The 17756-nt window shown below is 35.9% G+C and overlaps 1 protein-coding gene across 1 annotated transcript in view; it reads right to left on the bottom strand.

Moving 5' to 3' along the window:
- Positions 1 to 17756, bottom strand: part of CDC73 (cell division cycle 73) — a 140347-nt gene that overhangs the window by 5903 nt on the left and 116688 nt on the right. The window contains 2 exon segments of the mRNA NM_001260567.1: positions 11542 to 11642; positions 14579 to 14740. Coding sequence (NP_001247496.1) covers positions 11542 to 11642; positions 14579 to 14740 — 263 coding nt within the window.

The following is a 17756-nucleotide window of genomic DNA, read 5'->3' as shown; positions in this document are numbered from 1 at the left end:
CATCTTATATGGGTGTAGTTTGTGGTGCCCAAAACAATTTCAATAGTAACATCAAAGATCACTAGTCCCAGATCACCATAACAGATACAAAAATAACGGAAGTTTGAAATATTGTAAAAATCACCAATATCAAAGAGACACACACTGTTGAACAAACGGTGCCAACAGACTTATCAACACACAGGTTGCTACAAACCAATTTGTTTATTTTAAAAAATTCTGCAAAGCATGATAAAGCAAAGCACAAAACAAGCTATGCCTCGTACCTTACACACACAAATTCAGTCAGAAAAAGCTTGCAAAGGCACTGATGTTTAACCTAAGATCTAAAGGCCAAGTACGAATTAAGTGAGCACAGAACAAAAGTGACCTAGTGAATACATGCTCAAAGAGAAAAATTCGTCTAGAAACTAGAGAAATTTAATAGAACTACATCGTGCAAAGTAATGTAGGGAAGGGATATATACACCACAGAGGTTCAGAAAAATGTTAAACTTGCAGGCCATATTAAGTAGTTTTTATAATATTTAAGTGACATGGAGAACCACTGCAAAGTATTTAATAGATAATAATGATAGTTTATTAAGCTAGAGGATAAAGAGAGAGTTTTCTTCAATAGAACAGAAGATATATGAGTGGCAAGAGATAAGTGGGGACTGAAAACTAACAAAATTTGGTAAGAAATGATGAAGAGAAAAAAACTGCTAGGAATTTTGGCAGTGTTTTTAGTAGCTACTATAAATGGGATTGCCTTCTTGATTTCTTTTTCAGCTAGTTCACTGTTCATGTACCACAATGCTAGTGGTTTTTGTATGATGATCTTGTATCCTGCAATTTTACTGAATTCATTTACCAGTTCTAAGAATATTTTTTGGTAAAGTCTTCAGGTTTTTCTAAATATAAGATCATGGCATCTGCAAACAAGAACAATTTAACTTTCACTGGGGAAAAGACAGTCTTCAATAATGATGCAGGGAAAACTGTTTATCTCTATATACAGAAGAATGAAACTAGATTCCTACCTCTCACCCCATACAAAATCAACTCAAGACCTAAATGTAAGACCCAAAATTATAAAACTACTAGAAGAAAACATAAAGAAAACACTTCAGGACATTAGTCTGGGAAAAGGCTTTATGAATAAAAGCATTGGCAACAAAAACAAAAATAAAAGAGATTATATCAAACTAAAAAGCTTCTGCACAGTAAAGGAAACAATCAACAGAGTGAAAAGACACCTAAAGAATGTGAGAAAACATCTGCAAACTACTCATCTGACAGGAGATTAATACTCAGAATATACAAGAAACTTAAAAATTTCAAAGAATAAAAACAATCAGATTTTATCATTGGAAATGATCTAAATAGACATTTCTCAAAAGAAGACATAAAAACAGTCAACAAATAAAGTATGCTCAATGTCACTTATCATCAGGAAAATGCAAATCAAAACCACAATGAGGTATCATCTCACTCCGTTGGGATGGCTATTATAAAAAAGACAAAAAAATAACAAATGTTCCAGAGGATGTGGAGAAAGGGCAACTCATACACTGTTGGTGGGAATATAAACTAGTACAGCCACTACAGAGAACAGTCTAGAGTTCTCAAAAAACTACCAATAGAACTACCATATGATCCCGCAATCTCATTACTGGGCATTTATCCAAATAAAAGGAAATGAGTATACTGAAGAGGTATCTGCACCCTCATGTTTAATGCATTCTATTCACAGTACTATTTACAACAGCAAAGATATGTAATCAACCCAGGGGTCCAACAACAGATAAATGGATAAAGAAAATGTGGCATATATGTACACAATAAAATACTATTCAGCCATTTAAAAAAAAAAAAAAAAAAAAAGAAATCCTGTCATTTGTGGCAACATGGATGGAAATGGAGGACATTATGTTAAGTAAAACAAGCCAGAAACTGAAAGTTAAACACCACAAGTTCTCTCTCATATGTGGAAGCTAAAAAAAAGTTAAAGCACACAAAATTATGGCTGGATAGAAAAAATAAGTTTGAGTGTTCCATACCACTACAGGATTACAGTTAACAATAAAACACAGTTTCAAACAGCTAGGAGGAGGATACTGACTACTCCCAAAACAAAGAATGATAAACATTTGAGATGATAGCTATGCTAATTACGATAATCTGATCACTATACATTATATGTATCAAAATATCACTATGTACCCCATAAATATGTACAATTATATAGCAATTTAAAAAGTTAAACTAAAAAATTGTAATCAAAGCTATATCTGACATATATCGTCTACTACATATTATGCACTATTGTAGGCACGAAGGACACAGAGTGACCAAGACAAAGTCCCCACCCTAAGGGAGTTTATATTCTAAGAGTCAACAGTTAAACAGATAAATATACAATATTGTGACAGTATAAATGCTACTGAGGAAAAATGAGGCAGAATAAGGACATAATACATGTGTGGGAGGTTTTTATCAATAGTATTCAGAGAGGGGTTCTCAAGGAGAAGCAGGTAATTGAAAAAACAAGTCTTGCAAAGATTTGGGAGAGGAAGATTTTAGGCAGAAGGAACAGCTGATACAAAGGTCCCAAGATGGACGCAAGCATGGAATGTCCTATGTTGAAGAATAATTTTTTTTTAAATGTTAAAAAACGTTACACTTGCTGTTTTTGTTTGGTTAGTTGGTCGGTTTGAGACAGGGTCTCACTATGTAGGCCAGGGCCTCAAACTCCTGGACTCAAGTGACCCTCCTGGCCCAACCTCTCCAGCAGCTGGGACTACAGGCGCACACCACCACAACCAGCTTCAGTTTAACTTTCTTTTTATAGGCAATGGCCTATATGTATATTCTCAACTACAGCATAAGAAATCTGAATTTTATTCCAAATGTGATACTAAGCCACTGGAAAGTTGACAAGAAGAAGGTGAAATTATATGATAGTCATTTTTAAAAGACAATTCTGTATTGTTCCAGGTGATACATTCTAGGGCAAAACTTCCCAACTAGTTGTACTAAAAACAGGTAGGTTATAAAATAATGACTTATAATCTTTTTCTCTCCTTAATAATCCAGTTGAATCACCCCAGCTAGTTTTCATTATATTTGCAATCCCTTTATTATCAAGGGAGCTTTTGTTTTGCATGTGCATGTACAAATGTTAAGCTTTTTCCCCCCCAATTTTTTACTTTTTCACTAGCATATGATTATGATCGGTATCGTAACCTGGTAATAGAGGTTCTAAAGAGAAAATAATTGACTTTTGAAGTTTTTTCTGATAGCTTATTTTATTGATTGCTTGTTTCATGTTGCCTGCTGGCATATTGGCTTTTGATGTTAACAACTAATCAAGATTCAATTCTTGATAAAAATTTAAAATGAATAATTTGTGCCCAGAAAAATAAACTTATTTCTAATTTCTTTGCTTATATAAATAAAAGTCTCTTCATCAGACACAAATTATTCATTTTGAATTTAAACTAATTCATTAAAGGAGTTACATGTAGTAAGGTTCAAAAAACTTACTTTCAAAGTAGTATTTATATGAGTAAAATAAATTTGTCAATAAAACAATTTTTAAAACTCATGCATTCAATGTAAATCAACATTTTAATCCTTTCCATTCTGCTTAGGTGTTGCTTTTCTAACTTGTTCAATTATTTGCTAATCATTCTTCAGAATACATATGTTACATTTTTTAAAATGATCAAACTAAAGCCATAATGGCCTACAGTTTTCTTTAATAATTTCAACAGATTTCATCTTCATTGATATTTATTTTTCCACCAGAATAGACAACTTTTAAATTTAAAGCTGGGATACTAGAGTTCAAAAAGTATAAGTCACTAATTTTTAAAAACATATAAAGTTTCACTCATAAAATATTTTACTCATATGAAGCAATGATGTGAAACAAACTTACACCAACATATTATCATAAAAAAAATTTCTTATTCACAAAAAGTATTAAAAGTTTTTAAGCCTCTGGAAGTTAAAAAGAGAAGAAACAGGCCAGGCACAGTGGCCCACTCCTGTAATCCCAGCACTTTGAGAGGCCACGGCAGGAGGATCACGAGGTCAGGAGTTTGAGACCAGCCTGACCAACAAGATGAAACCCTGTCTCCACTACAAATACAAAAATTAGCCAGGCATGGTGGCGTGCACCTCTAATTCCAGCTATTCAGGAGGCTGAGACAGGAGAATCGCTTGAACCTGGGGGGTTGCAGTGAGCCGAGATTGCACCACTGCACTCCAGCCTGGGCAACAGAGCAAGACTGTCTCCAAAAAAAAAAAAAAAAAAGAAAGAAGAAGAAGAAGAAGAAGAAGAAAAGAAGAAGAAGAAAAGAAGAAGAAGAAGAAGAAGAAGAAGAAGAAGAAGAAGAAGAAGAAGAAGAAGAAGAAGAAGAAGAAGAAGAAGAAGAAGAAGAAGAAGAAGAAGAAGAAGAAGAAGAAGGAGAAGGAGAAGGAGAAGGAGAAGGAGAAGGAGAAGGAGAAGGAGAAGGAGAAGGAGAAGGAGAAGGAGAAGGAGAAGGAGAAGAAGAAGAAGAAGAAGAAGAAGAAGAAATAAAGTTCTTTTGTAAGAAGCCAGTTTTATGGTAGCACAATGAATTGCAACTGCAAAATATTTCACACAACTCAGAATTGCTTGTTTTTGCAAACTTTATGAATGCTGCCAACATTTTTTGGGGAAAGCAGCAAAGCAAGAGATAAAAAAAAAAGGTGCCCTTTTAAATAATATTTAGATATACTGATGGCATGACAAATGGTAAAGGGATAATACAGAAGATTATTAAATAAAAGTATTTTTCCAATGGTAGCTAGCAATAATTTGAAGAAATTTATCATTAAAAATATCCTGAGAGGGGTTTCAAGATAGCTAACTAGAGGCAACTGGCACCTGCCTCCTCCAAAAAGAAGAACCACCTTCTGTAAGTTAGGAGGAGGGTAAAAGAAACAAACAAAGAGAACCAAAATAGTGAGTAGATAATCACACTTCAAATAGATGATCTAAGAGAGTGCACTGGAATTCAACAGATAAAGCAACCGGAAACACCAAAGGTAAGGAAGGAGAAGGGAAGCCAGGACGGGCTCACCAGTGAGATAAGGGTGAGAGATCCTAATGGTTCACATTCCCACCTCAGATTCCTGCAGTCCTAGCCGAGGGAGAGCCACACGACCCTCAGGGGTCCTGACACCAACACAGAAAGCTGCCTAGAGACCACAAGACGCTCCAGATAGGAGGCTCATGCTTAGGCCCTACACATGCCAGAAGCAGCTGCAGAACAGCGCCATTTTGAGGGCTCAGCCCCCACCAGACTGCAACCTACTCTGGGGCCCAAGAGTCCCTACACCCTAAGTTGGGGGTGGGGGAAGCACCTGAAGGCAGTCCCCCACCCCCTGCCAACCTGCAGACAATGATGATACCTAACTGCAAGCCACTGGCAGTGACCCCACAACCCCAACAGTCATGTATTTAAAAGCACCCTGAGGACAGATTCCCCCAATCACAGCCACCAACTGGCGGAAGATCACATGCCCCAGACGCCTGCCTACTGGCCGTTGCCACTGAAAACAACATTGCCCTCTCCAGTAGCAGGACCCAAGTGCTGGTAGCACTCTGCCAAGGGCCTGAAGAACACCCCACCCCTGTCTGCGACCTGGAGGCCTGAGGACAGGCCAGCTTGGCTGGGCTCTGTCCTCCCCCTCTGCTGCCCTAGCAGTGCCCGAGCACATATTTGGGGTCCTGAGGGTGGCCCTATGACATTCTCCACCATTGGCACCTAAGCACTTATCCCAGGGGCAGAAGACACGCCCATCCAACCTGCCACTACCACCACAACTGCTACCCACCCGCACACACCACCTGTGGGCCTGGGCACTGTCCTGTCCAGCCCATCAAAGCCACAATCGGTAACAGTGTGCACCTCTGGGGAGCCAGAGGGTTGCCCCTTCACTGCTACCGCCATTGCTCACTGCCCAGAAACCTGACCTGCTCACCCTCCAGGCTCACCACTGCCACTGCTGGCAACCAAGATGATATCTGGACTCACTAGCACAGGTGCCAGCATACGTGGCCTTGGGACTCAAAGACAAGCAGGCTCAGCCTGCTGCTGCCACCACTGGGGCCCAAGGACTAGCCTGCCTGATGTCACTGACCCCAGTAAAACTTCACCACACCCTCCACTAACAAGCATACCTTAAGCCACTGAGGAAACCACAGACACCATTGACACTGTTTATAGGTAAGAAATTACACAGCCAGTACCAAGAATCAAAGCCAAAGTGTCCCACCCAATCAAAATCATAGGTACATCTTCAGGAAAAAGTCCTCCCCTAAAAAGGCAAATTCAAAAAACTAGAAGCAGCAATGTTTACACCAGATGTGCAGATATGAACACAGGGCACAAGAAAATAGAAAAAGAAATAAATTATGATACCTCCAAAAACAAAAACAAAAAAAAACACCAGAATAATTCTCCAGCTACAGATCCCAATGAAAAATAAACTCAGGAAATATCAGAAAAGAATTCAAAATAATGATATCACAGAAACTGAGTGGGATATAATAGAACACAGAAAAACACTGGAGCACTGCTTCAGGACACTGGTCAAGGCAAGGACTTTATGGCTAAGACGTCAAAAGCACAAGCAACAAAAATAGATGGGATTATATTAAAGAAAAAAGTTTCTGTACAGCAATGGAAACAATAAACAGTGTGAAGAACAACCTGTTGAATGGGAGAAAATATCTGCAAACTATTGATCCAACAAGGGACTAATACGCAAGAAACTCAACAATTAAAAAAAAAATCCCATTAAAAAGTGGGCAAAGGACATGAACAGACATTTCTCAAAAGATAACATACAAATAAATGGCCAACAAATATATGAAAAAATGTTCAACATCACTAACCATCAGGGAAGTGCAGATCAAAACCACAATGAAATATTACCTTACCCCAATTACAAGGGTTATTACTAAAAAGACAAAATAACAGATGCTGGCAAGTATGCAGAGAAAAGGGAACTCCTACACTGTTGGTGGAAATATAAGTTAGTAGAGCCACTATGGCAACCAGTATGCAGATTTCTCAAAACTAAAAACAGAACTACTGGATGATCCAGCAATCCTACTACTGGGTATTTATCAAAAGGAAAGAAAATCAGTTTATCAAAGGGATACTTACACCCCTTGTTTACTGTAGCACTATTCACAATAGTCAAGATTTGGAATCAACCTAAATCCATCAACAGATGAATAAAGAAAATGTAGTATATATACACACTGAAATACTGTTTGGCCATAAAAAAGAATGAAATCCTGTCATCTGTGGCAATGCGACATGGATAGAAGGGGAAGGTCATTATATTAAGTGAAAGAAATCAGGCACAGAAAGACAAATTATCCCATGGTCTCACTTACATGTGGAAACTTTAAAAGTTGATCTCATGGAGGTAGACAGTAAAATGATAAGATACTAGAGGGTTGGAAGGGTGTGTGTATGTGTGTGGTGGGAGGGAAGTAGAGGGATGAAAAGCAGTTGATTAATGTGTACAAACATACAGGTAGAAGAAATAAATTCTTTTTTAAATTTCCAACTTTTAAGTTCAGGGGTACATGTGCGGGATTGTTACATAGTTAAACATACGCCATGGTGAACAGCTGCACAAAGGAATAAATTCTAATGTTCAAAAGCAGAGTAGGAGAATATACTTAACAATAATGTATTATATATTTCTAAACAGCTAGAATAGATGACTTGAAATGTTCCCAAAACACAGAAATAATAAATACTCAAGGTTATACATACCCTAAAAACTGACTTGATCATTACACATTCCATCCATGTAACAAAATATCACATGTACATCATAAGTATATACAAATATTATGTATCAATAAAAAATTTTTAAATGTCAATAAATATAGCCACCTCAAATATAACATATCTAAAATATATCCAGATATCAGCTTAAATTTCTCATTTTAAATTTGTAAAGATTTTATTTTGCAATTTTATGCAAATCAGTATTTAATATTTTCTCTCAAATGATGTATTCCATATAATTATGCAACATCAACAAAATACAATACAATTTTCTATAAAGGCCTATAGAAATACTCCCAAATGCTCTCAGTTTTCCCTCAATGCTGTACAGTGTATTCTGATGGAGAAAACGACTGGAAGCCAGAAGAGTGAAAGCAAAAAGACCAACTAAAAGCTAAGAGATAATATACTCACAAGTTTCTGGCTTAGACAAATTACTGAAAAGGACTAACAGATAATAAGAAATAGTTTGAGGAATAAGGAAGAGAGTAAAACAATCCAATTCCATTTGAAAAAGCTTGAGTATGACGTATCAATGAGATATCACGGAGAAGTTATCTCATAGTGAATGAGGTATATAGGTCCAGAATATCAAGCTAGAGACAATAATTTTTAGAATAAGGGAATATAAGTGATAACTGAAAGCTATGAGATCTTCTTGACAGGGTATTTAGAGTCACAGGAGATGAGAAATAGGGACATAACCATATACATTTGATCCTTGAACAATAGAAGTTCCAACTGAGTGGGTCCATTTATACATGGATTTTCTTCTGCCTCTGCCACCTGGGACAGCAAGACTAACCCTTCCTCCTCCTCAGCCTACTCAATGTGAAGACAATGAAGATGAAGACCTTTATGGTAACCGACTTCCACTTAATGAACAGTAAATGTATTTTCTCTTTCTTATGATTTTCTTAACATTTTCTTTTTGTCTAGAGCTTACTTTATCTTAATAATGCAATATACAATGCTAACATGAAAAATATTTGTTAATCGACTGTTTATGTTACCAGTTAAGGTAACCAGTCAACAGTAGTAGGCTCTTAGTATGTATGTTTGGGAGGAGTCAAAAGTTATATGGGAGTTTTCAACTGCATGATGTTGAAGGGTCCACTGCAGTTGATAACCAGAGGAAAAGTAGCAAGGAAATCTGAGACAAAGTATAACAGGTACTTGGAAAGTAACTTAAAAAGGAGTAGTCAACAGAATCAAATTCTCATAATTTAAAAGTATCCAGTATTTGAGTCACTGGTGACTTCAGTGAAAACAGTTTTAGTAGAGAGCAAGAGCCGGACTACAGGGAATTTGAACAGAAAATGAATGGGTAGAGACAATTCTTTCCCAAGTGTAGCTATAAAAGGAAAAAGAAGCAGCTAGGGGAAAGGGGGAGGTCAATGTAAGGGTTTTGTTTTGTTGTTTAAGATGGAAGGGGAAAGAGTATTCTTAAACGCTGAGAGAAAGGAGTCAGTGTAGAAGGAATAGGTGGAAGAGAAAGAATAGTTTATGAAAGTAAATCACTGATGACTGTTAAAAGAAAATTCTCTAAATTCTTATCTAAATTTCAGAAGACTAACAATTTGAACAAAAATAAAAAACTTTATATTCCTAATGAATTTCATACATTTATATCTTGAAGACATTCTAATCATTTTTTGTTGAAATATTATTCAACAAGGCAAGCAAGTAGGTAAAAGAGAATTCACATTGACATTTTACTTTCATTAAAATTCCCATTCTCTTTTTATTTAACTTTCTATTTACCAACTCTGCATTATTCAAGTTTCAGAAATAACATAAAAATCTATCATAACGTCAGCTGCCAGGCCCAACCTGCAGACCCTGGCCGAACGACAGAAGAAAAATGTATGCAGACACAGGTTTTTCCCTGGACGTGCGGCTAGGGGACTGGGCCACTCACAGACATCAAGGAGGATACCATAGAGTCACAGCGGCCGCAGCCCACACACGCTGGCATTTTTTAATTACAGATTTAATGACAAAGGCTTTGAGCCAACACACTCAAGGGTAATTAATATGGTCGCCACTGCCTTGCCACCCTCCCCCCACCTCCAACCCCTGCCCCATTGCCACCCCCACCCCCCACCCCCAACTCCCACGGCTGATTAAAGGCCTAAGTAAACTAACTTATCTAGACGAATTTCTTTATATCCCCAGGTTATCTAACCTTTGCTATTAGGCTCCGGATAAGAGAATCTGGCTGACTTCAGCCAAATTATCTTTCGAAGCTTTTGCAAAACCTCCCAGCCTTCCAAGAAGGTTTGTATCTTTTTTCTATAATTTCTCCCACCACCCTGACTAATCTCCTACAGTAATATTAGAATTCTTTTTTTTTAATGAATGAAGGTAACAGAAGAACAAATGACTAAACCTTTCAAGCTTGGGTACTTTCTAAGGAAAAATGATGGTACCACTAACAAAAACTGGGGCTGCTAAAAACATAAGACATTTCAGAATAGTACAATCAACATTCATAATAAAGTTGTCATTTCTAATAAACATACTTGTTTCATGAAAATGACTTTTTAAAAGTAATTTTACTTACATTACTAATTGAACACTCCAATTAATTAATTGTTGGAATATCCCCTTCCAGCAAATAAACAGGTGAAATTAATCTTTTGTTATATCAATCTATGCTAATATGTTTAATAAATATTAAATATGCATGAAATAATTCATTCAGCAGATATTTATTGAAAGCTTCTCTATGCCAGGCACTCTTCTGTGCTGAGGACTCAAAGGTAAATAAGGCAGAGAAGGACTCCCCATCAAAACTTGCATTCTGGCTAGGGAACACTTAGAATAAAGGTATAACAATTAGAAAATGTCTAGGAATGGTAAGTGCTGTCAAGAAAATAAAAAAGCGTAAAGAGCAACTGGGAAGTGGTGATGGCTATTTGAAACAGGAAAGTCAGAGACAGATTCTCTAAAGAGAGAACACTTGAGCTGAGATCTGAATGAAGAGAAAAAGTCAATCATCTTACAATCATTACAGATGAAAAGAAGAGCTGGTAAATGTCATTATGGCACTTTAGTCATGGCTACACATTTCTGTTCCTCAAAAGCCAACCCATTTAAAACTGGCATCAATTGTAATCAAAATGTATGGACATGCAACAGTACTGATTTTTTTTTTTTTTTTTTTTTTGAGACGGAGTTTCGCTCTTGTTGCTCAGGCTGAAGTGCAGTGGTGTGATCACAGCTCACTGCAACCTCTGGCTCCTGGGTTCAAGCGATTCTCCTGCCTCAAGCCTCCTGAGTAGCTGGGATTACAGGTGTGCACCACCACGCACAGCTAATTTTGTATTTTTAGTAGTGACACGGTTTTGCCATGTTGGTTAGGCTGATCTTGACCTCCCGACCTAAGGTGATTTGCCTGCCTCAGCCTCCCAAAGTGCTGGGATTACAGGCGTGAGCCACTGTGCCTGGCCAATGATTTTTAAGTGATCTAAAAATAATTAGTGATGTTGTGCGATAGGCAATATTCACTTTCAGATACACCTACACAGAAAGTATTAATGTACAAAACTTTTAAAAATATGTCACAGATGCTTAAACATTAACATATGTTACTTAACAGCAATCTTTTGATATACACATCATATGCGCAGAACTATATGACTCTTTCTCTTAAAGTGAGAACATTTCTATATTGGATAAGCAGTAAATATAAAGAGAATCTTACTTTTAGCAAATATATCAACTGGTGATCCATCAGGCAAAAGCCATGGCCAACCTTTGAACTGCCATGCAGGACCCTGCACAAAAACGGCTACAACGCGGTCCCTACAAGTAGAAAAGTGGATGGGGGGAGGTAGGGGACAGACGGAGATTATTTCAAACTTGAGCTTTAGCTACTAATAAATCTCTTAGGCAACAGACCCATAAACATTTATGTGGTAAAGTCTTATCAATCCTTCTATGAAGGTAAGTACTTACCACCTTTTCAATATCATGATTGTTATACTTCCCATATATCTGGTTTTTACACCTAAGTCTTTTAAACATATTAAATGGACAATACTTGTATGTAATTTCGTTTTCATTTTCTGTTCCCTGCAATAGGGAATAGTGGTTGATAACTAGTAATCAAAAAAGTTGTTTAAAACATCATTTAAAATTCAAACACATCTTAAATATTTTACTTTAACTAAAAACATTACATTACAGGAATTCCTCAACCATTTTACAAGGTCCCAGGGCCTTATCTGAGTTCTTGTGATTACTTGGGAAGTAATTTGAGTATAGAAACCATTTAGACTTTTATAATTTTTGCAATTGTTTTACAACTGTTTCATTCACCCTAAATGTATAAGTATTTTTTAAAGCAATTTTTTTCCCAACCAATCAACCTAGTTTTCCTAGAAAGAACAAAATTCTTTATAGACCCTCAAATTTCATTATTTTACAAAATATTTAATTGAATTGAGAAATTAAAAGTAGTACTGCCATAAACAGGTAAAGCCAATATCTAAAGAGGTGGGAACGAAACAACATCAACAATAATGGTTGAAATAAGTAATATTTACTGAGCATTTACTATGTGTCAAGTGCCATTTGAAGGACTTTATGCATTACTTATGATGTTAACACATTTAATCTTCAAAACAATCCAATGATCTCCCTGGACACTATTAGAAACCTCAGTGTATAAATGAAGAAACAGGTGCATGGGCATATTGGAGAAGACAAAGGAAGGTAGAAGTACAGAGAAAAGGAAGAAGGGAAGAAGGGAAGGAGGAGAATAAATTACTATGCTGGGGCACTGGGTATGCTACTGTTCCTATTTAAGGGCAGATAAATCATGAGAACAGCCATCTCAGTATTATGAAAACAGTTTTGATCTTGCAACTCTGTGAAAGAGTCTTAGGAATGACCTGAGGTCTGCAAACCACACTTTGATAACCACTGCAATTAATGAAGACTGCAGACATACAAAAAAACATTACACCAGAGTTACCTTCTATTCAAGCAGAAGACCTGCAAGAACCATTAAAAACTGCAAGCTTAAAATTCTTAAGCTGCTCAAAATCTCTGAGGCTAAAATTAAGTCTTAAGTTAAAAAATTTTCCCTTTCACAGGATACATGCCTCAAACTGTCAAAATCATCTTTGGCAATGCAGCACACTATTAAATAATCCTTCAATTTCATGATGTAACTTATAACAGCTGAAAGCCCAAGATGCCTGCCAAAGCAAAGGGAAATTGATGGGCAGAGATCACTTATATTCCACTGGGTCTTATAGGATCAGCAGAGAAGCAGGGTAATAAAAATGTTACTCCCCTTGAATTCTTGGAAGGATAATTAAAGGAAAAGGAAAATAAGGAAGTAAGGAAAATGCTGGAGACTTCAATGGCTGGAGATCCTAACTAATACACACAAGCAGTATTTTACAGCATAGTGATGACATTTGTATACACTGTATTATTTCTGCAAATACACTGCAAACATAAAATACAAGTGGTATAACTTTCCTATTTGGTTTTATGCTTGATATCTGAAATTCTAATCTTACTTTCTACATTACTCGAAGTATCTATCAGGTACCAGAGAAGAATTATAATTTAAAAATTATATATATATAATTTATATATATAATTCTCTCTATATATATTACATATAATATATATTATATATAAATATGCATTTTATATGTGTGTGTGTGTGTGTGTATGTGTATATATATATATATAGAGAGAGAGAGAGAGAGATAATTATCCTACCAGTCTTGAGGCATAAGTTTAAGGGGCTGGTCTACTACTCTATAAGATACTGTGACACCAATTAATTGTAGTGCCCCCTGGTTGCAATTTTCTTAAGAAAATTTTTAATATTAATATTCACAATGCCTTGACTTCTTAATGCCCGAAAACTAACAAGTACTTCAAAGGTAAATTTATCTAATGTGCCATGTGTTGCATTCTCTGTATCACAGATAATACTCAACTTTTACTTCAGATTAAAGAAATAAGGTAATCTGTGTGTCTAAATTTATAGGTACTTTATATTATAAACAGCTTAATATTTTGTTAAAGAACATTTTAATGCAATAAAAGGGTTAAACCATGATAAAAGAGCTGTTCCTATCATTTTTATTAGATTATTCCCTTACAATAAAAGTATGCCTTCACTTTTTTCTTACCAGATAATTGAAATTCTCCAAACCAAAAATCTGAACATAGAATACCTTACAACATTAGTCTAATTTGCTGGGTTCTACAAGCTCATCCAGAACAAATGAACAAGTGGAAAGAATTTTTTACACTGGGTTTTCCAGAAGTTGGAATGTTTCTTCTTAAAAGTAAAATCAAGTTTACCTATCCAAAATGTAAAGTTATTGAGGAATTATTAGAATGTTAACATTATTGATGACCAAACTAAATATACATTAGCATACTTTTCAAAGACAGTTCCTATTTAGAACCCATGATAAAATTTGATAGTTGCTCACACAAGAAAAAACAACCAACAATACACAGAAAACAAACGAATATTTAAAAAATATAGGCTGGCAGGTGCAGTGGCATGCACCTGTAGTCCTAGCTACTTGGGAGCCTGAGGCAGGAGGACTGATAGAGTCCAGGAGTTCAAGTTCTGCCTGGGCAACATAGTGAGACTCCATCTCTCAAAAAGCAACATCATCAACAGCAATAATAACACTCATTCTCTTGGATTCAACACCTGTGAAAAGAAATATATATATATATAAAAAATATCTTACCAGTCTTGAGGCATAAGTTTAAGGGGCTGGTCTACTACTCTATAAGGTACTGTGACACTAATTGCAGTGCCCCCTGGTTGCATCTGGTCTTTTCTTCTTTGTATTAGAGTTTCATTTTCTCGTTGACAACCTTGTTTCTTCTTTTCATCTGATGGGACAAATCTTTGAAAAAACAGAGATGAGAAAAAGCCAAATGTATTCCATGTGATGAAAATGGGAAAATAAACTATAACTTGAAATAATTTTTAAAACATTAATTCGTTTTAAACTAAAGATGTTTGTTGTTCAATAAATCTGCTCTGCAAGTACAGATCATGGAGAGTATAGGTCTTTCCTCTGTACACCAAACAAAACTCAAGCTTACTCAGATCCTAAGTTGGGGACTGTGTGTGTGTAACAACACACAATTTATATTCATTCAACTAGCACTTAGCATTCTCCACACTAATCCTTAATTTCTCAAATTCTATTAGAGGGAAACTTCATGATAAAGAGGAATTTTATTAGAAATCAAAAAGCAATTTGAAATGAAAAAGTTGTTGTGGCTAGCAGGCTTCTTTACTCTGTGACTTAGCCTATCCAGGAGCTTAACAAAACACTTTTTTTTTTTTTTTAATTTTATGCTTCAGCAAAATTACAAAAATACCATCAAACTTCAGAGTAGCCTTGAAAAATTTAAAGTATGAAAATTAGGCTGGGCGAGGTGGCGGGCGCCTGTAGTCCTAGCTACCCGGGAGGCTGAGGCAGGAGAATGGCGTGAACCTGGGAGGCAGAGCTTGCAGTGAGCTGAGATCCGGCCACTGCACTCCAGCCTGGGAGACAGAGCGAGACTGTCTCAAAAAAAAAAAAAAGAAAATTAAATCAGTGTATGCTGATAATCTGCTATTATCATCAACTAGTGGCATCTATCAACTTATTTATGTGGATCCATTCTCAAGACAGATATTCTTTTTTAAAAATAACTTAGCAATCTGGATAGCTATTACCACATATAAAATTGGCTAGTGTTCACAAAGTATTTTAGAAGTCTTATTTTCTAAATATATACATAATCCTAACAGTCCAACAGCATATTTTATTAGCTATGATCTAGTCTCTCCAATAAAATGGAGAGAATACAATCAATATATTGAAAGTATCATTCTGCTTCTAACGTTTAAGAGATGAAAGGGTGAAAGGACCAAAAAGCACAGGAGAACTTGTGCTAATTAGAGTTCTCTGAAAAATTTCAATTCCACATATTGGATTCATTAGAAGGTAATATTAATTTTATTGTCTAGAAAGTTTTTAGTTCATGGTGATAATGATGATACTGAACTTTGTTTCTGAGCTGATCTCACATCCATTTTACATTTGGCTAAAAAGTTAAGATTTCTATATCATTTAAAAATTTCCCCCAGATAATCATTTGCTTCCTGTGGCATTTGGTTTATTTATTAATCAAGCTCACTTAGAAAATGCCAGGCAGTACTAATACTTTGAATAACGAAACACATTATTTAGAAAACTTAATATGTGTGCATTGTTTGAAATTGTGTTCTAATAAAAAGCCACAACAAAAATGTTTTAAGTTAATAATATGTGCAACATATTGTGCTGTAAGTTTTATAATATATAGTAGTACAAAACATAGTCCCTGCCCTCTTGAACTTATGTTCCACAAACACAGAACAAAGGGATTCTACTGCCAAGATAAATGCTTTGTTTTATCTCAATCTGTAACTACATGGGATTTGAAATGTTTAAGTTGTTAAATATAAGACTGCATCTCTCTCTTTTCTGGCTTCTGAAATTTTAACATGGTGTTAAAGTTTAAATTTACTTGTAAAAAATTCCTTATAAACTTTAATCATATGACTAGAATACAAAATACATACAAATGGGTGATCTATTACAATACCAAACTAATAAAAAGTCTATTATACACCTGTTTCAACTTCTGATGCCTAAGAAATAAGAGTTACACAGCATCTACATGTCTACACACTGGTTGATACGTTTTATAAAAGTTCAGAAACATTAACATGTTTTTACAATTAACCACCATCCTAGAATTTTTAGATACTGTAGCATGTTAACTTCTATCTACATATTTTCTTAGAATTGCAGTCATCTCTATAAGCAATTTAAAAAAGCTTTATTTCAAAATGCTTTTCAGCAAAGATCTCATTTGATAACATAAAGATAGATCTTATGACCTCTTCCCTAAAGTTAAGTCTACAAAAAAGATTCGTATTCCACAGAGTCAATATAATTTTACCTGTTCACCCTACTGCAGTCCATCAAATCTAAGACATCAATGATTGTGAGCTACACCATTATATTGTACCACTATGAAAGGAAAAAAATACTGCCAATTAAACTATGATATTCTATATAAATCACAGTCATCCCTCCAGAAAACTGGTTAGTTCTTCTGGCTTGGGCTGCACTGCTGGATGTGTGTAACTGGTAATTGTTTCACATATATCTCAGGCAAAACAGGTTCATCTACTCTTGCTATCTTCCATTTTTAGGTTCCATAAAGCACTTGGTTATTGCTTTGCAAAAAAAAATATGGGATTAGGACCAGGTGCAGTGGCTCACGCCTGTAATCCCAACACTATGGGGGGCCAAGGTGGGTGGATCATTTGAAGTCAGGGGTTCGAGACCAGTCTGGCCAACATGGTGAAGCCCCGTCTCTACTAAATATACAAAAATTGGCTAGGTGTGGTGGCATGCGCCTGTAATCCCAGATACTCTGGAGGCCGAGGTAGGAGAATCTTGACCCCGGGAGGCGGAGGCTGCAGCAAGCCGAGATCACACCACTGCCCTCCAGCCTGGGTGATAGAGTGAGACTGCCTTCGGAGAAAAAAAAAAAAAAAGAAAGAATGGGAATGTCATTCCTCTAATGTGGAAGAATTCAAGTATCAAATCTGCACTCCACTGCTTCATTTCAGTGTATTTTTTAATATATAACATTTTTATTGACATAAAATTTACATACAGTGAAATGCGCAAATAGATGAGTTTTGATAAACGTATACTAAGTATAAGCACTATTTCAATCAAGATAAAGAACATCTGCATCAACCAGAAAGTTTCCTTATATACCTTTCAGTCAAATGCCATTCCCCTTCCCAACAGGCAACCACTCTTCTGCTTTCCATTCGTTTTTTCTGTTTTGGGAATTTATATA

This window comes from Macaca mulatta, chromosome 1 (assembly GCF_049350105.2).
Source record: "Macaca mulatta isolate MMU2019108-1 chromosome 1, T2T-MMU8v2.0, whole genome shotgun sequence".
In the NCBI taxonomy this organism is placed as follows: domain Eukaryota; kingdom Metazoa; phylum Chordata; class Mammalia; order Primates; family Cercopithecidae; genus Macaca; species Macaca mulatta.
The sequence above is the reverse complement of the archived record's forward strand: the minus strand, read 5'-3'. Positions and strand labels throughout refer to the sequence as shown.